The sequence below is a fragment of the Ovis aries genome, chromosome 4, assembly GCF_016772045.2.
Source record: "Ovis aries strain OAR_USU_Benz2616 breed Rambouillet chromosome 4, ARS-UI_Ramb_v3.0, whole genome shotgun sequence".
In the NCBI taxonomy this organism is placed as follows: domain Eukaryota; kingdom Metazoa; phylum Chordata; class Mammalia; order Artiodactyla; family Bovidae; genus Ovis; species Ovis aries.
Window position 1 is genome coordinate 113,796,960 of NC_056057.1, and position 24,999 is coordinate 113,821,958.

Below are 24,999 nucleotides of genomic sequence, written 5' to 3' on the forward strand. Positions count from 1 at the left end.
CTCTCTGTCTTTGATAAAAGGGCGGGCCTGAGTGGCTTTGCCGCAGGGGGTGGACCTGTTTGGGGGGCTCCCCTCAGCCTCTCCCCACCAAAACTAGGGGGTCCTTTTGTGTCCCTGCAAGTCAGACCTTCACTGTCCTGACCACCGGGGTGGTGGGGGGCGGGGGGAGCTGTCCATAGGCCCCGTTTCCTCCCCTCCCTGTGGCCTGCCTTCCTGCACCCTCCCAAAGGTGTCTCTGAGCCAGGCTGGGTCCCCTGTGATTTTTGTCTCATACTTGGCCTCCTCCAGGGTTCCCTGGTGACTCAGGGGTAAAAGAATCCGCCTGCAAGGCAGGAGATTTGGGTTCGATCCCTGGGTTGGGAAGATCCCCTGGAGAAGGAAATGGCAACTGACTCTAGTGTTCTTGCCTGGAGAAGCCCATGGACAGAGGAGCCTGCTGGGCTCTAGTCTGTGTGGTCACAAAGAGTCAGACATGACTGAGATTAACATTTTGGGCTTTGTAGGTGGCGCTAGTGGTAAAGAACCCTGCTGCCAGTGCAGGAGACACTGGAGACTAGGGTTCGATCCCTGGGTCGGGAAGATCCCCTGGAGAAGGGGATGGCAACCCACTCCAGTATTCTTGCCTGGAGAACCCCATGGCCAGAGGAGCCTGGTGGGCTACAGTCCATGCTTTTGCAGAGTCGGAAGACTGAAGTGACTTAGCATGCATACAACTCCTCCATGCCTTTGGAGCCGTACCCCTTGCGGGCTCCATCCAGCTATTCCCTTGCAGGAGTCTCTTCCCCTGTGATTTGACTCCCCAGTTGTGCCTGAACCCCCAGCGGCTCTGGGATGGGCTCCCCACCTGTCCCCGGGGTGAGGACAGTGTGGGCCTCCCCTGGTGGAGGCCAAGTCTGATGCGAGCCGGGGACGTGGCTCCCTCTTCCACCTAAGTGTTTTCTCTTCTCTTCCCTCAGAGGGGCTGTGGGCCACAGGAGGCCCCAACCAGACAGGGCTTCCCTGCCCAGAATACTCCTGCCCGGATGGCCTCTGCATCCATTTCCAGCAGGTGAGGCTGAGGAGCGGGTGGTGCTGAGGCCAGAGCCCCCGGTGCCCTCAAAGCACGAATCACTCCGACCCCACTGTTCTGACCCCAGGTGTGCGACGGGCAGCCCGACTGTGAGCTGGCAGGGACGGCAGGGCCCTCCCCAGAGGAGCAGGGCTGTGGGGCCTGGGGGCCCTGGAGTCCCTGGGAGCCGTGCAGCCAGACATGTGGGCCCGGGGCGCAGGGCCGGAGTCGCCGCTGCTTGCCCCCAAGCCTCCCGGTGCTGCGGCACTGCCCCGGCCCGGAGCGCCAGACTCGGGCCTGCTTCGCAGCCGCCTGCCCAGGTGAGGGGAGTGCCTGGACTCCAGGAGCCCAGCGTGGCGGGCAGGGCTTGCGGAGAGCAACGGGGAGGAGGAGGAGGGCGCTGGGCCCCCCAGCCTCACAGCCGCTCCCCACCCTGCCGGCTGGCCCTCGCCCCCCACAGAGGACGGTGCATGGACCTCCTGGTCGCGCTGGTCCCCGTGCTCTGAGCCGTGCGGGGGTGTCACGGCTCGCCACCGGGAGTGCCACCCACCCCAGAATGGCGGCCGGACCTGTGCCATGCTACCCGGGGGCCCTCCCAGCACCCGGGAGACCCGTGAGTGGACGGGAGGCGGGCATGGCAGAGAGAGGGTGGAGGGGCGGTGGTGGGGGTAGCTTGTCCCCGATGGGGACCCACCCGCAATGACCTCTTTCCAGGGCCCTGCCCTCAGGATGGCTGCCCCAGCGTCACCTGCTCTGGGGAGCTGGTGTTCCATGCCTGCGCCCCTTGCCCTTTGACCTGTGATGATATCTCTGGTCAGGCCGCATGCCCCACCAACCGGCCCTGTGGCGGCCCAGGTAAGGGGGCTCTGGACCTGGGGTGCAGGGGGCCTGTCCACCCAGCCGAGCTCTCTGCAGGGAGGCCTCACTCCGGGCCTCCCTCAGGCTGCTGGTGCCCTGCGGGGCAGGTGCTGGGTGCCCGGGGGCGGTGCGTGTGGCCACGGCAGTGCCCCTGCCTGGTGGACGGCGGCCGCTACTGGCCCGGGCAGCGCGTCAAGACAGACTGCCAGCTCTGCATCTGCCAGGATGGGCGGCCCCGGCGCTGCCAGCCCAGCCCAGACTGCACGGGTGAGCCTGACCCCGAGCCTTCCCGAGGGACTCTGGTCTCCCCTAGACTGCCCGGCCTCCCCCAGCCCTGACTCGTGGCCCCCCTCCTCAGTGAACTGCGGCTGGTCAGCGTGGTCCCCCTGGGCTGAGTGCCTGGGCCCCTGTGGGAGCTGGAGCATCCAGTGGTCCTTCCGGAGCCCCAACAACCCCCGCCCGGCCGGTCGAGGGCACCAGTGCCGGGGCCTCCACCGCAAGGCCCGCAGGTACTGCGCCCCAGGAACTGCACCTCCAGCTCCCATCTGGGAAGCTGCCGCGTGCACCCTTCCTCACTCGAGGTGCTTCCACGGGCCGGAGCCCAGATGAGGACCACCCCCATTGTGTGCCCCTGTTAGTCTAAACACCAGGACTCCCAGCACATCTTTGGGGACTCCTGGCCTTCTGCATCAGTTTTATGCCCAGTAGGTCCAAAAGGGGGATGTAGGGAGCCCACAGGTCCGGGGGTGGGTACGGACCCTCTGGTCTGCACCCTGTGCTGGGGCGAGTAGCCATATCTGCCTGCCCAGCTCCCTCTGAGACTGGCTCTACTGGCCAAGGGCCTTGGCACAGATTGCTTCCACCACCCTCTCTTGGGTCAGCTGCAGTCTGTCTGGTTCAGGGGTGGGGTCAGGGTGATGGGATGATCAAGTATCCCCTGTGGCCCAGGACTCTCCAGGACTTGTTATCACCAAAAGTCCCAAGTCCTGGGAAACGCCTCCCCCAGGCAGGCCAGGGTGGGCTGGTCACCACGTGAGGGGCGGCCCCCTGCTTCCCAGGTGCCAGACAGAGCCCTGTGAAGGCTGTGAGCAGGACGGCCAGGTCCACCGCGTGGGTGAGCGCTGGCGAGCAGCCCCCTGCAGGGTCTGCCAGTGTCTGCACGACGGCTCGGCACGCTGCTCCCCCTACTGCCCACTGGGCAGCTGCCCCCAGGTGAGGCGGGCCAGGGGGCGCCCGGGTGGGCAGCAGGGCTGGGATGGGGAGTGGTGTGTAGAGGCCAGAATTGTGGGCGGCGGCTGATGGAGCGGGCTGGGGATGGGCAGGTGGCCAATTCCGCATGTCCAGCCCGGCTCTTGCATCCGCAGGACTGGGTTCTGGTGGAGGGAGTGGGGGAGTCCTGTTGCAGCTGCGTGCCACCTGGTGAGTGGGTCTGGGGGGTGGCAGAGGAGCTCCAGGGGGAGGAGGATGGCAGGGAGTCAGAGGTGGCTGCACGGAGTCCCGGGGGGCGGGGGTGGGGGCGGCACTGGCTACCCCAACCTCAGGGTGAGGGGAGCCTGGGTGGTGGACGCTGGGCAAGGAAGGGGCCCTCTGAGTGGGGGTGGGGGCCCCTAAGGCCGGGTCTCAGTCTCTGCCCGCCTCCTCTGACCTCCCCCACGAGGTCACCCTTGAGATGCTTTCCTTTCTCTGGTTCCAATGGGCTGGATCTGGCTCCCTTCCTGTTCCCTCTAAGAGCAACCGTGACCAAATTGGACTTTTCAAGATCGTCTTTACTTGGAAACTGAGTCATAAATAAAACAGAACACAAAGGCTCAAAAACGGATGCACTTTGGGGCCCAGATTCCATATCTTACAAGTGCACCTACAGGCTGCTGAGGGTAGGAGAGCGCCCGCCTGCACAGTGGCACAGGTGGCTGACTGCACAAGTTACGTGGCAAGTGGGGACCAGACTTGAGCCTGAAAGACCTCTTCCATCCAGAGATGCCCTATTCTGGTGCCCACAAAGGTCCCCTATTAGCGACAGCAGCCCTGATGAGGAACTGAACTGCAGCCGCTCGGTCCTGGCCCCTGAAGTGGCTTTGGGCAGGTGGTTTTAGTTTGTGTTCTCAAAATATCTTCGGTGGAAGCGAAAACCCCTGACTCACTCAGGGAGGGACCTTTCCCAGCTGTGGGAGGGGGGCGCTGTTGCCAAAGCTCCCAGGGAAGTCTTGGGAGATAAAGTGCTCCAACAAGTGGAGAGAGGTGAGGGCCGGGGCCTGGTGTGAGCCTGTGTCTCTCCTCCCCCGCCTCCAGGAGAGAACCAGACGGTCCACCCCATGGCCACTCCCATGCCTGCTCCGACCCCCAGCCCTCAGATCGGAGCCCCTCTGATCACCTACCTTCTGCCTCCCCCTGGAGGTAAAGGCCACGAGCTGTTGTTAGGCCTAAGAGGGGTGTTGCTGAGGGGTTGTCCAGCCTGGGAGGGGAGACCGGATCACTGGACTATACCTCTTGCTTCCCATGGGGAGGACAGTTATCCTAAGGATCTAGAACGTCAGCCCAACCTGTTTCCTCCCTACCCCTGCCCTCCCTGGACCAGCCTCCAGTGACCCTACAAAGTCAACCGGGTAGGCTTTCAACCCTCCACAGCACCCCTTGTGCCTTCCTAACTATGGCCCCAGCAGGCTCCAGCCCCTCTCTTGTGCACCTAGATCCCTGCTATTCACCCCTGGGCCTGGCCCAGCTCCCAGAAGGGAGCCTGCCTGCTTCCTCCCAGCATCTGGAGCACCCCGCCTGGGCTGCCATCCTGAGGCCTGACCCGGGGGCGCCAGGCTGGAGCCCCATGGAGCACGCTGATACTCAGGGGCACACCCCGCCTCACTACCTGCAGCTCGACCTGCTCCAGCCCAGGAACCTCACTGGTCAGTGGGGAGACGGTAGAGGCCGGGGCTGGAGGAGGAAGGGGTGGAGGATGGCAGGCTGGGGGTGGCGCTTGCTGCTTTAGCTTTGCCCCCTGCACCTCCCCCAGGCATCATGGTGCAGGGAGCTGGGTCCTCAGACTGGCTCCAGGTCAGCAGTGATGGTCTACACTGGCACAGCTATCGTGACATCCGGCCTGGCATTCAGCCTGCACCCCAGGTACTGCCCACTCGGGCCCCCTGGACCAGTGACCCACCATGCCCTTTTGTGTGGGGCCCACAGTCTATGTTCCCAAGGGGTTTCTTGTTTCTGGAAGGACATTTCCTACTTTAGAGGCTTGTTCAGTACCTGTTAGTAGCAGGGACAGTGATCTGGGGGGCAGAAGGGCTGCAGTTGAAAGGGCACGATCGAAGTGGCCCAGATGGGGGGCGGCTGTGGGAAGCCCTACTGCGGAAGGAGGGAGTTGGGGTGACAGCAAGTTCAGTGAGGGCCTCGGGGCGTGCGGAGAGCAGCTGGGCACAGCTCTGCCCTCCTGGGGCTAGCATCCTCCCCAGGGAGCCTCAGATGGTAAAGAGTCTGCCTGCAATGCCGGACACCTGGGTTCAATCCCTGGGTGGGGAAGATGCCCTAGAGAAGGAAATGGCTACCCCCTCCAGTACTGTTGCCTGGGAAATCCCATGGATGGAGGAGACTGGTGGGCTACAGTCCATGGGTTTGCAGAGAGTCGTACACGACTGAGCGACTGACATCTTTATGTTCAGGGAGACTGTATGTTTGCTCTTAAGTATTTGACTTCCTTGGTGGCTCACGGTAAAGCGTCTGCCTACAATGTGGGTTCGATCCCTGGGTCTGGAGGATCCCCTGGAGAATCCCATGGACAGAGGAGCCTGGTAGGCTACAGTCCATGGGGTCACAAAGAGTTGGACATGACTGGGCGACTTCACTTTCACCTTCTTTGCCACGTGTGGGCACTGGCCTGGCCCTGGGGACATCACAGTGGGCACCCTGCCCTCAGGAAACTAGGACCAGAGCCCCTCAGCCTTGAGGGGCCCGGATGACTCATGCTGGGAGACCATGGGCGCTGGGATGGCCTGGTCCATGCCATGCCATGGAGGTTGGGGGGACGGGCGGTGGGGGGCACACTGGGCAGGGTCATGGTGATAGCCTGAGCAGACACCTCTGTGCTCATAGCTTTTCCCCGAGAACTGGGATGGCGCCTCCACAGTGTGGATGTTTGCCCGGATGGTGCAGGCGCGGCACGTCCGGGTGTGGCCTTCTGATGGGCACCGCCAGGCTGCCCCCCGCAGTGATGCCAACCCGGGTAGCCTCCTGCGGGTGGAGCTGCTGGGCTGTGAGCCAGGTACAGGCTGGGCTGGGGGAGGGAGAGATGGCAGTGGGCAGGAGGGATGGGCAGGAGCCCTCAGCCATCCCCCCACCCCGCCATGTCCCCATCGGGCAGCGCCCCTGTGCCCAGGGGTTGGGCACCGCTGTGCCAGTGGCGAGTGTACCCCCAGGGGGTCCCTGTGCAATGGTGTGGAGGACTGCGAGGACGGCTCCGATGAGGAGGGCTGTGTGCCCCCGCCCGCAGGTGCTGGCAGGTATGGGGCGCCCTGCTGCCCGGCCTAGCCTTGGTAGGGGGGCCCAGCCTTGTGGGAGGAGCCTGTGCCACCTTCAACCCAAAGTGCCCGTGGGCCCGAATGTGCTGAGTTGCTTCAGCTGGGCGCCTTTGGAGGCCTCTTCCCACGTGGGATTCTGTGCCATTGTCCTGGAGCTGGAGATCAGTGGTTCTCAGAGGGTGGTCCCTGGACCAGAGCCATCAGCATCACCTGGAAGTTGGTAGAAATGCAGACTCTCAGGCTGCAGCCCTGACCTGCTGAGGCAGACACTGGGGGGCGGGGGACACCCAGCCCTCCGCTTAACAACCCCTGCAGGGGACTCTGACCTTTGGGACCACGGTGGAGGACATCCCCATGTCTAGTCTCAGCAGGCAGTGCCCTCCCCAGGCCCGCCTAGGGATGACCCCCTGCCGGGATGGGGCTTCCGAAGCTGGGAGGGCCCCTGGAGCCCCCGGGGTTATTTTTCTCTCAGAATCGAGTCCACAGCCTGGATCTCTGCGCCCTCCTCCACCCAGCCTGGACAGCTGCCCCCTCAGCCCAGTGAGGTGTGTGGGGAGACGTGGGCCCAGTGGGTGGGGCACAGGGCCTGGGACACCCCAGCATCTCAGCAACCCTGGTCCTCGCTCCCTTCACGCTGTCAGCCAGCGTGGCCTCCCTGTGCAGCCCTGGTATTCCTTTCTCCATCGGGGCTTCAGCCTTGAGCCTCCTGGGGCCAGCTTGGTGCTGGGCTGGGGGCCAGAGGGTGTAGGGAGCACTGGGTGGACGCTGGGCCAGGAGGAGTCAAGGAGATGGGAGAGGCATAGAGGTCCATGTGCCTGTAGCATGGCGATACCCACAGGTGCTCAGAGCCAACCCAAGCCCAGAGGCCCCGGAGGCTTCCTGGACAAGGCTTGAAGGATGGGAGGTGGGGGGTAACGTAGAGATGGGGGCCGGGCACTTGTTCCACAGGAGAACAGCCTGGTGGGGACCCCAGAAGGGAGAGTGACCTCAGCACTCAGGCACACGCGTGGGTGCTGGGGGTACGATGGAGGTTTGGAGAGAAGGGCCGGAGTGGCCCCCCTGGGCGGGCAGGAAGAACAGCTCCTGAACTCCTGGCACCTGGGGGGTGTGGAGCCCGACATCAAGACTGTACACCCCTGAGCCGTGGAGGGGGTTGGAGCTGGGGGTCCGAGTGCACCCCCCGGAGGGGATGAGGAACTGGACACCAGGCTGAACTGCTGGGCTGGGGCCTCACCGGCAGCTGACCATCTCCTCTCTTCGCAGGGTCTGGCAGAAGCAGAGGCTGACCACTGGCATCCCGGGCAGGGGTCACCCATGCCCCCCACAGGTACGTGCCCAAACTCCAGGCCGCCTTCCTGGCCTCACCACCCGCCACCCCTGACCCCTGCCGCCTGCCGCCTGTCTGTTCTCTCAGGGCAGGGGGCAATTACCTCTCTGGAGTTCAGTTTTTTGACCCTTCTTGTCCTCTGACTGAGCAAGGAGGGCTCAGGGAGGCAGGCATGGTCCCCGTGGACTCCTTGGCCAGGTCTAGCCCCTGCCCATCGTCCTGGACTCCAGGGTGTGAGGCTTCTGGCTGGTCCCTGGGGCTGAGCATGTGCCCTGCAGGCCGGGGGGCTGCCTTCCCCAGGCCCCTGGCCTGTCTGTGGGCTGCCACCCAGGACTCCCTCCACCCCCCACCCCCCTACTCACCCAGCCAGGCACCCATTTCAGAAGCGTTTGCAGGCAGCAGATGTCTGTCAGTGGGCACAGGGAAGCCAGGGTCACCCAGTTAGCAGGGTCCTAAATAGGACAAGGAAGGGGCTCCCGTTGTGTGCCAGCCCTCCCCCCTAACCATGGCCGCCTGGCCCTTCACCTGCACGAGGGCCCAGGAGAGCCGTCTTCTGGGGAGGCAGTCGGTGAGGGCTATCAGGGCAGCTGGGAGTGACCTTCTCTCTTGGGACGTGTTGGGCCCATCTCACCATCTGCCCAGAGCCTCAGTTTCCCCCTCTGTGAGCCCAGGAGCACTTATGGTCCCTTCCAGAAAGTTCTGAGGATAGCTATTCGGAAGCCTGGCTAGCGGTGCTTCTGTGTCTCTTGTGAGAAGCGGATGAAGCCACTTGAACCATTGCTTGGGTCCACGGAATGCAGACTCCCATGACGAAGTCTCCTCTCATCCCAAGTCTGGTTCTAGAAAAAAGGCTGTCTTCTTAAGCATGAATCTCTTGTACAAAATAGGTTCATCCCTCTTTTCCCTGTAGCTGCCAGGAGGCTCCCGGCCGATTTCTGTGTACCTGCAGCGAAGGGCTGGTGCTGAGTCTCTGGCCGGGCGGCTCCTCCTGCTGCCGTTTGTGTTTCTCCATAAACGTTGACTTTATAGTGAGTTTCACTTGGAGGCTGCTGTGTGTGTCTTTGTGAGTGGAGAGTACATATCTCACTCAAAACTCAGCTTTTCTTCTGCGTTCAGTTAAAACCCTTCTTGTGCCCCTGGGACGACCGAGTCCCCTTTCCATTTTGATCTGAAGCCCCTCGGAAGATGGGGTGTCACCTGTCACCACCTTGAGACCTGGAAAACCCTCTGGAGGGCCCACGTCAGCCTCATCTCAGGGACGGAACTGACAGGCTCCCCCTCCCTCCTGCTCCCCTAGGCAAGGGGCCAGTGAGTCTTGGGTCCGAACCTCACCCAAGTCCTGGGGGATCTGTGCAGACTGCGACCCCCAGCCCCACCTCCCAACCGGAAGTACAGGCCCTGAGACCAGAAATGGCAGCTGTGACGATGCTGCCCCCGCACCCCATGATGACACCCGAGGTCCCTGCTGGTGAGATGCCTCCTGCCCTGTAGAGACAGCTTCCCTGTGGAGGAACTGAGCCCCTGAGAGCTTGGCTGCTTTGCTCCAGGTCACACGGCTTGAGCTCAGGGGCTTGGGAGGATCAAGCCTAGGACCCAAGTCTCCTGAGACTGCTCCCTGCTTTTCTGTAATCCCACAAAGGGCAGGAAGGGAGGGCACAGCGGATGTCAGGAGGGAGGCTGGGGGGTGGTAGGAGGTGACAGAGGAGAGAGGACAGGGCTGGGGAGGGGGCGATGGCCGGTCAGCTGGCTGCGGTGGCGCCCACAGGATGGAGCACCACCCCAGGGCCCTTCCCGCCTGTGCGGTGCAGCCCAGGCCAGGTGCCCTGCGAGGTCCTGGGCTGCGTGGAGCTGGAGCAGCTGTGTGATGGGAGAGAGGACTGTCTGGATGGCTCTGATGAGAGGCCGTGCGGTGAGCACCCTGGAGAGTCTGGTGCCATGTGGGTGGTAACGGCAAGATGGCTGTAGGTTTGGGGAGGTGCCTGCCTCCGTTTCTAGCATATATGAGAAGGTCCTGGGAAAGTCTAGTGGCCGCGGGGAGTGGAAGGAAACTGAATGGGTTAAAACAACCAGCAGTGTGTGTTTTGGGGGATAGTGAAGGGGGGGCTTGGGATAGGTGTTTTATAAAACCTCTCTGACCTTGGAGGTTGTTCATCTATCCATCTATGCATTCATCAAAGTAGACTACTATGCTCAAAGCCTAGTTTTCAATCAAGAGAAGAGCGATCAAGTATTAGCCAATAACGGAAAGGATGGAGTGTTAGCCAGTTACTCCAGGGGGAATCCATCAGGAAGGGATACCTGGGGAGTGAACTGTTCTGGCTTCTCCTGGGACACTCCAAGAGCTGTTGACAAACAGACTGTGAGATGGTATGTGGACGGAAGACCACCCCACTCATAGCAGAGGGAAGCCCGGGTGCTGGGCTGGGTGGGTGTGGGAAGAATCAGGAGGAAGGGAAGGCCAGGCTAGGGTCAGCAGCTTCAGTTCTGTGCTGGGCCTGGGGTTGAAGGGGTTGGTTTATCACCGGCCAGAATCACCTGTGCCCTTGCCCTTCCCCAACTCCAGCACGGGCATCGGGCACCATGCCCTTCACCGTGCCCACCACCGCCCTGCCAGAGTTGCCGGCCTCCAGGGGCCTCTGCTCGCCGAGCCAGCTGACCTGCGGCAGTGGGGAGTGTCTGCCCTCCGAGCGGCGCTGCGACCTGCAGCTGGACTGCCAGGACAGCTCGGATGAGAATGGCTGTGGTAGGGGCCAGGCTGGTCCCCGTCAGGTCAGGGTGCTCCCTGGGGAGGGCCTGCTCCCGCGTGAGCCCCTCTCTGAACCAGGCCCACCTGTCCGTCCCCGCAGTGGACTGTGGCCTGTCGTCCTGGTCTGGCTGGAGCAGCTGCAGCCGTAGCTGTGGCCTGGGCCTCGCCTTCCAGCGCCGGGAGCTGCTGCGGCCGCCCCTGCCCGGGGGCAGCTGCCCATCGGACCGGCTCCGCAGCCAGCCCTGCTTCGTGCAGGCCTGCCCAGGTAACCAGCCTCCCCTCCCAGGCCTCCCCGCAACACCCCCCCAAAGGTGGGACACCCTCACGAGGAGATGCCCCTGCTCCCCCTTGGGACCCATGTGTCTGGCTCCAGGACTCTAGGAGGACAGCCCCCTCCGACATCCCAGCCTCGCCTCCCCCCTGAGGGCTTGTCCAAAGGCGGCTCCCCGCCCGGCCCCCTTCCTGCCAGAGTGTGGGAACTGGAGCCGCGGCCCCAGAGGAAGGCTGTGAACTGGCGGCCCCGCTGGTGCTGGTCCCGGGCTCTGCGCCCGAGGCCCCGCGGCGCTTTTGTTCAGCAGATCCGAGGGAGGGGCCCCAGCCCGCCGCATCCTTGCATCCAGGGTTTCCCACGCGGGGCTTCCTCGGCCAGCAGGCAGCCCTTGTAACCCCGCTTCTCACCGCTGCCTCCAGGGGGCGCGCCGCCCCGGGATTCCTTTTCGGGGACCAGAGCCTTGATCCCCAGAGGCATTTCCACACATCACCCGCCCTACCCACCTAAGGGGGCTTTCCTGGGACACGAGAGGAAGCTGCGGAGTCCTCGGGGCGCTGCCTTAAGCCACCCCGCTGGCCACTGCCCAGACTCCTCGGCCCCTTGGCCCTGCTCTCTAGCGGGGTGGCAGCTCTTGGGGTTCACCGCCTGGTTCACCCCCGTTCTTCCTCCCGTTCCCTCGCAGTGGCTGGGGCGTGGGCTGAGTGGGAGGCCTGGGGGCCCTGCAGCGTCTCGTGTGGGGGCGGCCATCGGAGTCGTCGTCGAAGCTGTGTGGACCCCCCGCCCAAGAATGGTGGTGCCCCCTGCCCCGGGGCCCCGCAAGAGAGGACACCCTGTGGCCTGCAACCCTGTGCAGGTGGCACAGGTGAGAGGAGCTGGGCTGGGGCCCGGGGTTCATTTGAGGGGGGAGCCCCGGGGTGGGGGTGGGGCTGTGGGACCCGTCGCTGGGCCTCCCAGTGCCTCCTGCCTGGTGTCCATCCTCCCCTCCCATCCCCCAGACTGCGGGCAGGGCCGCGTGCATGTGAGTGCTGAGCTCTGCCGGAAGGGGCTGGTGCCACTGTGCCCACCCTCCTGCCTGGATCCTGAGGCCAACAGGAGCTGCAGCGGACTCTGTCTGGAGGGTGAGATGCACTCAGCAAGCAGGGGTGCTGCGGGCAAGGCCCTCGGGGGTGGTGCGGGGAGTATGGGCGTCCAGCAGGCCCACCAGCCCTCCGTCTCCACTCCTCCCTGCTGCCCCCTCCCCCACCCAGGGTGTCGCTGCCCCCCCGGGCTCCTTCTCCAGGATTCGGGCTGCCTGCCCCTCTCCGAGTGCCCCTGCCTTGTGGGCGAAGAGCTACAGCAGCCAGGAGTGCCCTTCCTCCTGGACAACTGCAGCCGATGGTCAGGGCGCCTACCCGCCGTGGAGGGTGGGGGCTGGGACGGGGTCAGGGGCCACACCCCTCCGTCTGGTCCTGACCTCCGCCCTCGGCCCCGCCACCCCCCCAGCGTGTGTGAGAACGGGGCCCTGCTGTGTGAACCAGGGGGCTGCCCCGTGCCCTGCGGCTGGTCAGCCTGGTCGTCCTGGGGTCCCTGTGACCGCTCCTGTGGCTCTGGTGTGAGGGCCCGGTTCAGGTGTGCGGGCAGAGGGGCCATGGAACTGGAAGGGATGGGGTGGCGCGGGGCGAGCGGAGGGCCTCGGGGTGGGGGGGGGTGAGGGGCGGGGCGGGGAGCGGTGCCCAAGCTGCCTCTCTCCTCAGGTCCCCCTCCAACCCTCCAGCTGCTTCGGGGGGCTCCCCGTGTGAGGGCCAGAGGCAGGAGCTTCAGGCCTGCTACTCGGCGTGCGGGGCAGGTGGGTCCCCGCCAGCCTCCTTCCTCCAGATTCCTGCCAGGAGAGCCCGGCTGGGTTGAGCCTGCTGGTCACTCTGCTGGGTGATCAGTCCTGGGTGGTCAGCGAAGCCCCCCATTCAGGAGGCGCCCCCGGGAGGAGATGAAGGCCTGGGGGGGGCACAAGTGTCTGACAGCAGGATGGGGGCATGAGACTGGACCTGGGGGCCGGGTGCAGGAAGAAGGAGCTAACTCAGGACCTCCTGGAGCCCAAGACTGTTGCCCTCCTTCCATGGCCGGGGCGGCCCCCAGAGCCATCCCAGCAGAGGTCTCTGGGTCTTTTGTGAGCAGGCGACTGGGCAGGGTGAGAGCAGGGAAGTTGGGGTGCAGCTGGGGGCCCAGGGGATCTGGGTGCAGGTTCTGAGCAGGAGAAGAAGGAGGGGCTGTTGGAGAATGGCAGCTGGCTGGCTGAGGGGTCTCTAGGATTTCCTCACTGAGGCTGAATGAAGGACCATTGTTTAGAAGGCTCTGGAAGAAAACGTGAAGTTGGGCGTGGGCTTGTGGAGGTACCTGCCAGGCCCCCAGATAGAGGTGGGGGCCTAGTGAACCAGATTCAGTTCAGTTCAGTCACTCAATCGTGTCCGACTCTTTGCAACCCCATGGACTGCAGCACGCCAGGCCTCCTTGTCCATCACCAACTTCCAGAGTTTACGAAAACCAGATTCAGCAGGAGGCTAAGCTCTGAGAGACCTGGGTCCACGGTGGGAGTCCCGCAGGGGCAGAGACCACGCCCACCCTCACGAGCCCTTCTCTTGCCCCCGTAGCTTCTCGGACCTCACCCTGGTTGTCCTGAGGTACCCCTGGCTTGCAGGGCCCCATGCAATCTCCCACCCTTTTCCTTGCAGAGGTGCCGGGCTGGACACTCTGGGCTCCCTGGTCTGCCTGCTCCAGGAGCTGCCTCATCCCTGGAGGGGGCCCAGCCCTGCGCAGCCGTTCCCGGCTCTGCCCCAGCCCCGGGGACATGTCCTGCCCAGGAGAGGCCACCCAGGAGGAGCCCTGCAGCCCCCCTGTGTGCCTAGGTATGGCACCTTCTGAGGGGAGGGCCCTCCAGTGGGGTGAGGCACAGATGAAGAGAAGAATGTTTCGGGAAGGGTGGGGGCAAACCTAGCTGTTGCCCAGAAGCTTCTCTCTGGCCCCCAGTCATAGGCCCCCCAGAAGCCCAGCGGGGGATGCACAGGGTGGGCCTGGCCTGCAGGCGTGTTGGGGGCAGCCCTGGAGGTGTGAGTGTGGTGGGGTCTGAGGCTGCTGTTCAGACTCTGCAGACCTCCGGACCCCCCACGCCACCCTGACCATCCCGCATCTCTGCCACGTCCCTGACCGTTGTTGGCTGTCTCTTCCTCCCAGGGCTGGGTGTCTGGGGTCAGTGGTCCGCCTGGTCCGCCTGCTCCGCCCCATGTAATGGGGGCGTCCAGACCCGAGGGCGCGGGTGCTCTGCCTTGGCTCCTGGGGACCCCGGGTGCCAGGGACCCCACAGCCAGACCAGGGACTGCAACATGCAGCCCTGCACAGGTGAATGTCCCCTTCCCGTTCTCCTGCCCGCCTCAACCAGCCGGCCCCGGGGGCTGCTGACCTTCTCCCCACCCACCTTCGCTTGGCACCGACCTCTGCCTCCAGGACAGGCTGTGCCTTGAGCTGACTTGGCCCGATTTCCCGTCTCCTCCAGCCCCCAGCTCCCTCGCCCCGCCCCCGACACACCCTCCCATCTCCCGGGCCCTCTGGCGTGTCCCCTGCTGAGACCCGCTCCGTCTTCCCCGTGCAGCCCAGTGCCCGGGTGACATGGTGTTCCGCTCAGCAGAGCAGTGCCGCCGGGAGGGGGGCCCGTGTCTCCGGCTGTGCCTGGCGCGGGGCCCTGGGGTGGAGTGCACCGGCGTCTGCACCGCTGGCTGCGCCTGTCCCGAGGGCCTCTTCCTGCACAACAGCAGCTGCCTGCCTCCGAGTCAGTGTCCCTGCCAGCTGCGCGGGCAGCTCTATGCCCCTGGAGCAGTGGCCCGGCTGGACTCGTGCGGCAACTGGTGGGCACCAGGGTCGAGGAGCGTGGAGCGGGGAGGCTCGTAGCCACGGGGTGGGTGGTCATGGACTCCCACCAGTGGCGGGGGTGCTCAGCATGCTTCCATCCTGATGTGAAGCCCGGAGCGGCGGGCGTCTGTAGGAACTGTCTAGCTCGTTTACTTATGGGGAAACCGAGGCTCAGTTGAGGGAGGCGATTTATGACGGAACTAGAGCCTAGAGTTGTTCTGGGAGTTGGTGCTGGACAGGGAGGCCTGGCGTGCTGCAATCCATGGGGTGGCAAAGAATCGGACACGACTGAGCCACTGAACTGAGAGCCTAGAGTTAGGAGAGCAGGTCTACGTTCTCCTTCCAGTTTCTCTTTCCTGAGTATAATTGACTTCCTGGGACCCACTTGATATCTGCTCCAAAACCTTGAAGCGCCCTCACAAAGCTGATACCAGGACTCCGTCAGCAGAGGGGGCACTAACCCCATTCCTTTTTTTGTTATTATTTTTCTTTATTCAGTTCATTTTTAATCTTCCTTTTTACTTTCTATGCTCTGGTCCTCCCTCAATCCCCTCCTTCATTCTTCCTCTCTACCCTGCCCCTATCTCGTTTTCCTTTTCTCTCTTAAATTTTTTTTTTTTCTGAAATGTCAACATTTTTGATGAGTGGGTTTTGAAGCATTTACTGGAGAAAAACAAAAAGGAGGAAAACTTCAAAAGAGAAATCCAGGAGACTCAAACTAGTATCTACTCCTTCTGAGTAGCTGCTAACTGGCCTGGAAGAGTCACTAAAAACCATCTCTACAGTGTTTAATAAACATAAATGGAATAAAATTAAAAAAGGCAAATTCTTTTTATCAAGGCAATAAAACCATGGGACAGAGGGCAGCACGGTGCCTAGGAGTGTCAGGGAGCTCGTGGAGGGTGGAATTGGCGGGGAGGCTGGGTCAGAATCCTTGGTCACTCATGAACTCCATGTGGGACGTAGGGCAACTTGCTTTACTTCCCAGACCCTCGGGTTTCTCTTCTGTGTGGTGGACACCACGTCCCGGCCTCTTCTCCCTGGGGACAGGTACACAGGGCTGCAAGGGGAAGGCTGACTGTGGCCTCCCTGGGTCCTCTCTCTGCAGCACCTGTATCTCTGGTGAGATGGTTTGTGCCTCGGAGCCCTGCCCAGGTACCCCCATGCTCGGGGCCAAGGAATTGGCAGTGGTTGGGTCTCAGGGATGCTGGTCCCTTCAGTAATCAACCTGGTGGTGTTGGGGGTGCCCTCAGGAAGCTGGGGTCCAGGGAGAACTTGACCTGAATCACACATCCTGTGTCTCTCCCCTGCACCCACCCTGGCAGTGGCCTGTGGCTGGAGCCCCTGGACCCCATGGAGTCTCTGCAGCCGCAGCTGTAACGTGGGTATTCGGCGGCGCTTCCGGGCAGGCACGGCTCCCCCAGCTGCCTTTGGGGGGGCTGCGTGCCAGGGCCCCAACATGGAGGCTGAATTCTGCAGCCTGCAGCCATGTGGAGGTGAGAGCCACAACTGGGGTCCTCAAACCTGGGGACTCCCTGCCCTGGACCCCGGGACAGGTGCAAGGGCCTGTCCAAGGAGATGGCACAAGGATGTGGTTCCCCGGGAGCTCTAAGAGGGGTCCTCGCTGGAGGCCCTGTTCCAGGTGGAATCCTGGGGCCTCCTGAGGAGGGGTGAGGTGTCCGGAGGTGGGTGTGAAGCTGCTGGGGCCTGGGATCCGGGGTGTGGAGTGACCGGGGGCCTGGGTGTGACAGGCAGGGCCTACAGTGACCTGGGTGTCACCCCAGGTCCTGGTGGGGAATGGGGCCCCTGGTCTCCGTGCTCCGTGCCCTGTGGGGGCGGCTACCGGAATCGCACCCGAGGGAGTGGCCGGCCCAGCCCCATGGACTTCTCCACCTGCGGTCTGCAGCCCTGTGCGGGTGAGGGCACCCACCTTCTCCTCCCTACCCCTCCCAGAGCTCCATCAACTCCCTGTCCCCCTAGGAACTCCTCTCCCAGAGCTTCCGGGCAGCCCCATGACCTCCCCGACCACACCTAGAGCTGATGTGTACCCCCTGGGGGGAGACCCTGTGGGGGAATCGAATGTGCCTGGCTGAGCTGTCAAGCTGTTTCCCCCAGGGCCAGTGCCCGGTGTGTGCCCCCCAGGCAAGCGGTGGCTGGACTGTGCCCAGGGGCCTGCGTCCTGTGCAGAGCTCAGCGCCCCGGGAGGGGCTGACCAGCCCTGCCACCCTGGCTGCTACTGCCCTTCCGGGATGCTCCTGCTGGTGAGTGTCCCCTGCCTTGCCTCCTCAGGGCCTGGGCAGGGGCAAAGCCAAGAGTGTGGGGCAGGAGGCAGGGAGAGCCTGCAGGGTTGAGGACAGAGCGCTGAACTCGGGGCACGTGGTTCTGCTCTGCCAGCCCCATGACCAGCACGTGACCCTGGGCGAGTGGCCATCAGGTCTTTTCTCCCAGAAATTGGGGGTCCATGCCCCTCCCCATGGCCCTTGCACCTGTTGGTGTGCATTTCCCCAATACTAGAAATTGGGAAGAAATGGGTGTTTGGAAGAAGCATCCATGACATTTGAGGGTGGGAGCCTGCCAGGTGGGTGCTGAGCTCTGCTTTGCGGAGCGTGGGCAGACTGCGCTGGAAACCAGAAGGTGGTGGGGGGTTTTTGATTCCAGAACAATGTGTGCGTGCCCACCCGGGACTGCCCCTGCGCCTACGGGGGACGCCTCCACCCCCCAGGCAGTGCTGTGCTACGTCCATGTGAGAATTGGTGAGGCTGCCGCCCCCTGCAATGGCCCTGTGACCCCAAGGACCCTCTGTCTCTCCTCTGCATTAGGGGGTGGGGGAGTCTTGGCCTCCATGGGAAACAGAGACGCCCCCCTCCCACAGGCACAGTGTTCAGCAAGCCTGCGTGTGCACCTCGCTTGCCCCCTCCTCACCAGTCTCCCTCGTCCCACGCATCTCCGTCTGCTGGGGCGTTCCCAGTCTCGCTCGTCTCGTGGAATTTGTGGGCAATTTCTGGCCTCCCCTGGCCTGTGGCTGCATCCCTCTCACCTGCTTCACATGGCCGTCTCCTCCCTGGGTCTTCATATCCCCTCTGTCTGTACCTTTGTAGAAGGGTCACCCTAACGGCTCCATTCTAACTTGATCACTTCTGCAAAGATCCCCCCTTTACAAACAAGGTCATAATTCTGCAGTCACGCTCACATGTTAGGGCTCCAACACATGAATTTGAGGGGACACATTCAGCCTGTAAGAGCTCCCCCACCGTCTGCTGCTTCTCCACCAGCTCCTGTGTCTCTGGGCTCATCACTAACTGCACCTCCTGGCCCTGTGAGGAGGGTGAGAAGGGGGCCTCTCCTGACTTCACTCCCCCTGCCCCGCCAGAGTGGGTCTGTGCAGGGGTGGGACGGGGGTAGCACTGGGGAGGAAAGCCCTTGGGAGAGGGGGGCAGGGAGGGGGCGGCCTGTCCTGTGCACCGAACTCTGCTCCCCACCCTTTGGGCCCCTTCAGCCTTCCATCACTCTGTCCTCTCTGCCTCTCCCTGCTGTGCACCCCAGGTCAGCCCATGTGGTCACCCTGGACCCCGTGGAGCGAGTGCTCAGCTTCTTGTGGCCCAGCCCGGCGCCATAGACACCGCTTCTGCACTGGGCCCCCCAGTGCGGCGCCATCCAGCATGGCCCCGCCACCCCTGCTGGCCTCGGTGCCCCCTCTTTGCCCAGGCCTTGAGGCAGAGGAGGAGCCTTGCCTCCTGCCAGAGTGTGACCGTGAGTCCTGTGGAGCCCAGATGTACCCACTGTCTTGCCCCAGTCAAGCCCAGCCCCTTGCCACTGCTTCCTCTTCTGTTCCCCAGGAGCTGGAGGCTGGGGCCCTTGGGGACCCTGGTCCAGCTGTAGCCGGAGCTGTGGAGGGGGTCTCCGGAGCCGGAGCCGAGCCTGTGATCAGCCCCCACCCCAGGGCCTGGGGGATTACTGTGAGGGGCCTCGGGCCCAGGGGGCGGCCTGCCAGGCTCTGCCATGCCCAGGTACCTGCCAGGGACAGCAGTGGGGGTCAAGGAGGAGAGATGGAAAAGCTGCAGGGGGCATTCTGGGGAGGTGAACAGGGAGGTGGGGGGGGGGCGGGAGAGTGACCCGCACAGCTGTCAACCTACCTGGTGCCCTCCCCTCAACCCCCCACACCCCCCGCAGTGACCAACTGTACCGCCATCGAAGGGGCGGAGTACAGCGCCTGTGGCCCTCCCTGCCCTCGCTCCTGCGATGACCTCGTGGTGAGTCTGGGCTCCTGATGGTCACGTTGCTGGATGGCATGTCAGGGTGTGGCCGCTCTGACCTGGGGCCGTCTGCGGTTGGAGGGAAGGAAAGGGGTCAGCGTCCAGCTGGCTTGGCTCTTGATTCTAGAGAGCAGCAGGAGTGAGCCTCATCCAGCATCCCTTGTCGTCCTTACACAGCATATACGTTTCTCGGTTGACACATTTTATGATAGAAACAGCAGGAACACACAGGAAAAGGGCAGTCCTTTTGATGGATCATCCATCTGAAGCCCCCCGCCCCGGCGCGTTGGTGCGCAGATCTTGACCCTGTGCGTGCGTGAGTGCGCAAGGGCCTGCCGGGATGCGGGGCCAGTACAGGACCATGGAGAGGGACCCAGGCCGGCTGCCGCCAGGGGTGGGCGCGGTCCAGTGGTGCCTGCACAGTGGTGAGGAAGCGGCCCCGAGTCAAAATATCCTGGAGCAAACAGCTAGGGCAAAGGGACCGCGCTTTGAGAAGCCTTGCTTGGGCCTGTCCAAGGGGGACGGGAGGCTCCACACATAGGCTGGAGGACCAGGACACGGTGCTTGGAACCGACCTCTCCCAGGAATTCCGGGCGCCTTCCCAAACGCCCTCTGCTTCCGCCAGCTTTCCTGTCCCCGGTTCCCTCCGTCCTAGGAGATCTGCCTTGGTCCCCACTCAATCCTCCACGGGGCCCAATGTCTGGAGGATACTCCATTCAGGGAAGCTCTTCGCAGGCTGTCCCTTCCCCACACTCCTTCCCTGGAGGAGAAACTCCAGTGGAAACTCAGCATAAACTGTGTCTAGAAAAGACAGCTATGACCAGGAGCATCGCACTTCCTCCCCTCTGCGCCCCTCCCTGCCCCCAGCCTCCTCCTTCACTTCATCGTGGCTCCTAGGCACCCCTTCCATCCTGCAGCAGTCCCCTTGGGCCTCCGGCTTTCCACTGACCCGGACCCTCCCTTCCTTGTCCCCCAGCACTGCGTTTGGAGCTGCCAGCCCGGCTGTTACTGCCCCCCAGGCCAGGTGCTGAGTGCCGATGGCACCGTCTGCGTGCAGCCTGGTCACTGCAGCTGCCTGGACCTGCTGACTGGGGAGCGGCACCGTCCAGGCGCCCAGCTGGCCAAGCCTGACGGCTGCAACTACTGGTGAGGGCCGGTGGGGGCGGGGGCGGCGTGCGGGCAGGATGCCACGGGTGAGGGCAGGGCTAGTCCACTCCGTGTCTCACACACCTGAGCTCTCCCAGTCTCAACTGATGCAAGCTAGGCTCCCACAAGCCCTGAGAAGATGCAGCAGGTACCCTAATCCCTGGTCCGACAGGTGAGGAAACTGAGGCAGCCAGCTCCGGGGACCTGGGAGATTTTGAAGAGCTGGGCTTGTGCTTTGAGGGGGCGGGGGGTGGCGGTGTGGTGTTTCCTCCCACTGTCTGACCTCCTTCAGCTGCAGATGACCTGCGGTCACTTCCCCATAGGGCCGAGTCCGCAGGACACCTGAGTGTGCCTGGAGTGGGTCAGGGAGCAGGGGCTGGAGGTGCTGAGAGTAGGGAGGGGGACTGAGACCTCAGAGGCTGGAGGTGGGGGAGAGGGGAAGGGGAGGCAAACAGGGAGGGGCGTGTGTGGAGGGCACGAGATGCGAGTGAGCTGCCCTCTTTCTCTGTGCCTGCATGCCCCGCCCAGCACCTGCTCCGAGGGCCGGCTTACCTGCACAGACCTGCCTTGCCCAGGTACGTACCCTGCTCAGAGCGAGGTGAGAAAAAGCAGTGTCCTGGGGCGCAGGGAGGGCTGGGACCGGGGGAGGGATGGCTGCACCCCAGGGCTCACCATTTACCCCCACAGTGCCTGGTGCCTGGTGCCCGTGGTCGGAGTGGACGGCGTGCTCCCAGCCCTGCCGGGGCCAGATGAGGACCCGCTCCAGGGCCTGCAGCTGCCCGGCTCCACAGCATGGCGGGGCCCCGTGCCCCGGGGAGGCAGGGGAGGCGGGGGCCCAGCATCAGAGGGAGACCTGCACCAGCCCCACCGAGTGCCCAGGTGAGACGCCCCACCAGGCGGCTCCAATCCCAGTGGGCTGGGACCTCTTGGGCCTCCCAAGGCAAAGGGATGCTTTTGTATTTCTGCCGCAGTGGATGGAGCCTGGAGCCCGTGGGGACCATGGTCTGCCTGTGACGTGTGCCTGGGGCAGTCCCATCGCAGCCGAGTGTGTAGCTGGCCCCCCACCTCTGAGGGAGGCCGGCCCTGCCCTGGGGGCCACAGGCAGAGTCGCCCCTGTCAGGGCAATTCCACTCAGTGCACGGGTGAGGACTTCTGTGGAGATGGCGGGTGGTGGTGGTGGCTTGTAAGGCTAGGGAGATGCTACCTCTGACCTTTCACCCCCTGCATCTGATGCCCCCCCCCCCCCCCCAGCCACCGCATACACACATGCATGCCACTTTCTTTAAGGGAGAGCCCTTAGGGCACCCACCCCATGGAACTGGGCAAGTGAAGGTCCTAGCAGGTGGTGGGCATGGAGGGAGGGCTGGTCACCCAACTCTTGGGACGTCCCCACCCCAGGGTGGACCCCCCAAACCCACCCTCTCTGCTTCCCTCCTGCTGCAGACTGTACGGGTGGCCAGGATCTTCTCCCCTGTGGGCAGCCCTGCCCCCGCTCCTGTGAGGACCTGTCCCCTGGGGTTGAGTGCCAGCCAGACTCGACAGGCTGCCAGCAGCCCAGCTGTGGGTGCCCCCCTGGCCAGCTGTCCCAGGACGGCCTTTGCGTGGCCCCCACCCAGTGCCGCTGCCAGTACCAGCCTGGAGCCATAGGTCGGTGCCTCCCCCAACCTGCCCCCTAGCACAGCAGCGCCCTCCTGCCTGGCCCCTGCCACTTTGCCCATGGGGGCCAGCATGGGCAACTCCCACATTCCAGGGCTGGTACCCGTTGGGGCTTCTGTGTCCTCCGCCTGCCAAGACCCAGGTCCCCGTGGGTGGAGACAGCGGGGTAGAGCCCTGAGCAGCGTTGGTGATTGGCTGAGCCATCTGAAGCACCTGCCTCCCCTCCTGTGCCCTCAGGGACCCCTGAGAACCAGAGCCGCTCAGTGGGGTCTGGGCTCAGCTCCTGGGAGAGCCTGGAGCCCGGCGAGGTGGTGACGGGGCCGTGTGACAACTGGTGAGCCAAGAGCACCAGGGAGGCTTGGGCTGCCAGCCGGGCAGGAGGGCCCTGTCTTCTAACTGCCCACTCTTGTACCCAGCACCTGCGTGGCGGGCATCCTTCAGTGCCAGGAGGTGCCCGCCTGCTCAGGGCCGGGGCTGTGGGGCTCCTGGGGCCCCTGGGAGGACTGCAGCGTCTCCTGTGGTGGAGGGGAGCAGCTGCGCTCCCGCCGCTGCCCGCGGCCCCCCTGCCCGGGGCCTGCCCGCCAGAGCCGCACCTGCCGCACCCAAGTCTGCAGAGGTGAGCCCCGGCCCAGGCTCTGTCACTCCTGATCCCCATCCTGGCCTTTGACCCTGACTCACAGGTTGCCTTCTGACCTCTCCCACCCCATCGCCACATGCCACCCCTCACCCAGGCCAGTGGTGGACAAACAGAGGAGGAGGCAGGCGGATGTGGGGGGCAGGGGAGACTGTAGGAGCGGGCGTGACCCAGGGCCCGGCCCAGGGAGGGTGTGGTCTGCATGACTCTGGGGGGACACTGGAGGGGATGGGCACTGGGGTGAGCGGAGGTGGGCACAGGAGGCTGTGAGAGCGGCGTGGCACAGGTGCTCACTTGGGGTCCCCTTCAGAGGCAGGCTGCCCGGCCGGGCGTCTGTACCGCGAGTGCCAGCCCAGCGAAGGGTGCCCCTTCTCCTGCGCCCACGTGACCGGGCAGGTGGGCTGCTTCTCTGCTGGCTGCGAGGAGGGCTGTCACTGCCCCGAGGGCACCTTCCTGCACCGCTCAGCCTGTGTCCAGGTTAGGACTCCCCCTGCCAGAAGCCCAGGGCCCTCCCCTTCCCCGTCAGCTCTCACCTCTGAAGACCCCATGGCCTCTGGACAGCCTCTAAGTGTCCTGATTTAGAGCTGGTGACCCTGAGCCCCCGGGCAGGGGAAGGGACACACCAAGTCAGGGGACAGTTCCCAGCAGAGCTAGACTCAAACGCAGGTGTCCCCGTTTCTGGCTAAGGCCCTTTCCGCCTCCCTCGCTCCCCTCTCGTGGGTCCCATCCTGTAAATGGCCTCTGTTGACCCTGCCGCGTCCTGGCTAAGTGCCCTGATTGGGAAGGTGCCTGGCCAGCTCCGGTCAAGCCATAGCCTTACATTGCTCATGGTCAGCTCCCTGACGCAGATACACAGTCCCACTTGCTATTGGAAATGCAGTCTTAGGGCCCAGAGCTGTCCAGAGCATCCTTCCCACCCGTCTCCTCCCCACCCCACTTCTGAGGATGTCCGTGGGGGTGGGGGTGGGGCAGGACTGGCCCCTGGCAGGTGGCTCCAGCCCGTGTCCTTGCACTTTCTCCCCCATCCTAGGAGTGCCCCTGTGTGCTCACCGCCTCGTGGCTGCAGGGGTTACGAGTTGCAGGCGCTGACCCAGGGGCTCACCTATCTGTTCTGGGAGAGAACGGTCAGCTTCTTGGGCCTGGCGATGAGTTGGGCTCGGGTCAGAGCCTCCGTACAGGCTGTCAGAACTGGTGAGGGTGTGAGAGATTTGAGGTGGGGGGAATTTGTGGGGGATGATGAGAGTGTAGAGGATTTGGGGGGGATTTGCGGGTTAGGGGGTGAGAGGATGTGTCGAGGGGCCCTGGGTGGCCCTGCACCCCCCAGCCCTGGCCGCTTGACCCTGGGCTCACCCTAGCTCTGTCTCTTTGCCCTTGGGGGCTGATGTGTCTGCCAGCACCCCTTTCTCCTGGGGTCCGAGCTGCTGGCCCCTCATCCTCACACCCTCTCCCCAGCACCTGTGCACACGGGAAGCTATCCTGCTCCGTGGGGGCCTGCTCCAAGGCTGCTGGGGGCTTCGGCCCCTGGGGTTCGTGGGGCCCCTGCTCCCGCTCCTGTGGTGGGCTGGGCACCCGCACCCGCAGCCGCCAGTGTGTGCTCCCCACGCCCGCTCCTGGTGGCCAGGGCTGCCGCGGGCCCCGCTGGGACCTCGAGCACTGCCCCAGCCCAGAGTGCCCAGGTAAGGGAAGCGGGGCGGGGTGGGAGGCGTCTGGCTGGCACTTTGTCCTTTCCTGTCTGTCCATCCCTGTCCCCACTCTGGGTCTAGCTCAGCGTTTCTCTTCTATTCAGACACATTCAACCAAATTTCTGGAACTCTTGCCGAATGTGTGTTGGGGGTTGGGTGGGGGAGTGAGGACCCTGACCTTGGAGTCCAGGAGCTCAGATAACCCATTTTGGCATGGGGGGTGTGCCCTGTAGGAGAGTGCGTGTGCTCGGGAAAATGGGGGAGGTTGAGAATTCTCCTAGGGGTATGGTCTAGGAGGGCTTTCTGGAGGAGGTGGCATCTGAGGGGGTCTGAGGGATGGAGAGGACTCAGACGAGCGTTGGAGGAAGGGATGCCAGGAATCAGGCGTGGCCTGAGCGAAGGCCTTGCTACCGTGAGCAGGTGCTGTACTTGGGGCCTGGGGTGTCTGGGCTGAACCAGAGAGCGACAGGTTTGACCACCGGCCCTGGGGCTTGGGCCTCGTGCACTTCTGTCTGGGAAACACTTCTGAGCAGGTTTCCTTTGGCACAGGGGCTGCAGGGTCCACAGTGGAGCCAGCGACAGGCCTTCCAGGTATCAGACTCCCCAGGTTCCCACCCCGATTCCCTGCACCCCTCCCTCTGGGAAGAGCAAGCCCCGGGCCTCCTCCCTCCCTAGCCCTGCTTCAAGCCCAAGAGCCCAGGGCTGACTCCCCGGGGGTCTCCTCTCCCCACCCAAGGCGGCTGGGGCCTGTGGTCCCCGTGGTCCCCTTGCTCCGGCACCTGCACAGATCCGGCTCACCCTGCTTGGCGCAGCCGCAGCCGCCTCTGCCTGGCGAACTGCACCGGGGGTACCGCTTCCCAGGAGCGCCCCTGCAACCTGCCTTCCTGCACAGGTGCACCTTCCGGTCCTGATCTCTGACCCTGCCCTGGATTTGGACCCTGAGCCTCCCCTCTAACGTGTCATTCTAACCGCAGCCAACATCCAGCCCCAA

At 64.0% G+C, this 24,999-nt stretch overlaps 1 protein-coding gene across 1 annotated transcript in view; it reads left to right on the plus strand.

Moving 5' to 3' along the window:
- The window catches only part of LOC101108910 (SCO-spondin), a 41,679-nt gene that overhangs the window by 4,298 nt on the left and 12,382 nt on the right, over positions 1–24,999 (plus strand). The window contains exons 10-57 of the mRNA XM_042248995.1: positions 957–1,048; positions 1,137–1,368; positions 1,509–1,661; positions 1,763–1,903; positions 1,991–2,173; positions 2,265–2,415; positions 2,965–3,118; positions 3,271–3,325; positions 4,196–4,300; positions 4,594–4,803; positions 4,911–5,020; positions 5,993–6,161; positions 6,261–6,399; positions 6,890–6,962; positions 7,681–7,744; positions 9,042–9,212; positions 9,510–9,653; positions 10,308–10,487; positions 10,591–10,755; positions 11,444–11,623; positions 11,757–11,879; positions 12,009–12,138; positions 12,244–12,369; positions 12,495–12,586; positions 13,467–13,640; positions 13,966–14,130; positions 14,381–14,633; positions 15,746–15,792; positions 15,963–16,133; positions 16,422–16,553; positions 16,753–16,898; positions 17,296–17,390; positions 17,910–17,962; positions 18,181–18,387; positions 18,474–18,644; positions 18,808–18,887; positions 19,867–20,036; positions 20,565–20,611; positions 20,724–20,915; positions 21,008–21,178; positions 21,480–21,683; positions 21,930–22,026; positions 22,109–22,308; positions 22,637–22,803; positions 23,357–23,517; positions 23,779–24,002; positions 24,558–24,599; positions 24,745–24,900. Of these exons, the coding sequence (XP_042104929.1) occupies positions 957–1,048; positions 1,137–1,368; positions 1,509–1,661; positions 1,763–1,903; positions 1,991–2,173; positions 2,265–2,415; positions 2,965–3,118; positions 3,271–3,325; positions 4,196–4,300; positions 4,594–4,803; positions 4,911–5,020; positions 5,993–6,161; positions 6,261–6,399; positions 6,890–6,962; positions 7,681–7,744; positions 9,042–9,212; positions 9,510–9,653; positions 10,308–10,487; positions 10,591–10,755; positions 11,444–11,623; positions 11,757–11,879; positions 12,009–12,138; positions 12,244–12,369; positions 12,495–12,586; positions 13,467–13,640; positions 13,966–14,130; positions 14,381–14,633; positions 15,746–15,792; positions 15,963–16,133; positions 16,422–16,553; positions 16,753–16,898; positions 17,296–17,390; positions 17,910–17,962; positions 18,181–18,387; positions 18,474–18,644; positions 18,808–18,887; positions 19,867–20,036; positions 20,565–20,611; positions 20,724–20,915; positions 21,008–21,178; positions 21,480–21,683; positions 21,930–22,026; positions 22,109–22,308; positions 22,637–22,803; positions 23,357–23,517; positions 23,779–24,002; positions 24,558–24,599; positions 24,745–24,900 (6,867 nt within the window). The remainder of the gene's footprint in view (positions 1–956; positions 1,049–1,136; positions 1,369–1,508; positions 1,662–1,762; positions 1,904–1,990; positions 2,174–2,264; positions 2,416–2,964; positions 3,119–3,270; positions 3,326–4,195; positions 4,301–4,593; positions 4,804–4,910; positions 5,021–5,992; positions 6,162–6,260; positions 6,400–6,889; positions 6,963–7,680; positions 7,745–9,041; positions 9,213–9,509; positions 9,654–10,307; positions 10,488–10,590; positions 10,756–11,443; positions 11,624–11,756; positions 11,880–12,008; positions 12,139–12,243; positions 12,370–12,494; positions 12,587–13,466; positions 13,641–13,965; positions 14,131–14,380; positions 14,634–15,745; positions 15,793–15,962; positions 16,134–16,421; positions 16,554–16,752; positions 16,899–17,295; positions 17,391–17,909; positions 17,963–18,180; positions 18,388–18,473; positions 18,645–18,807; positions 18,888–19,866; positions 20,037–20,564; positions 20,612–20,723; positions 20,916–21,007; positions 21,179–21,479; positions 21,684–21,929; positions 22,027–22,108; positions 22,309–22,636; positions 22,804–23,356; positions 23,518–23,778; positions 24,003–24,557; positions 24,600–24,744; positions 24,901–24,999) is intronic.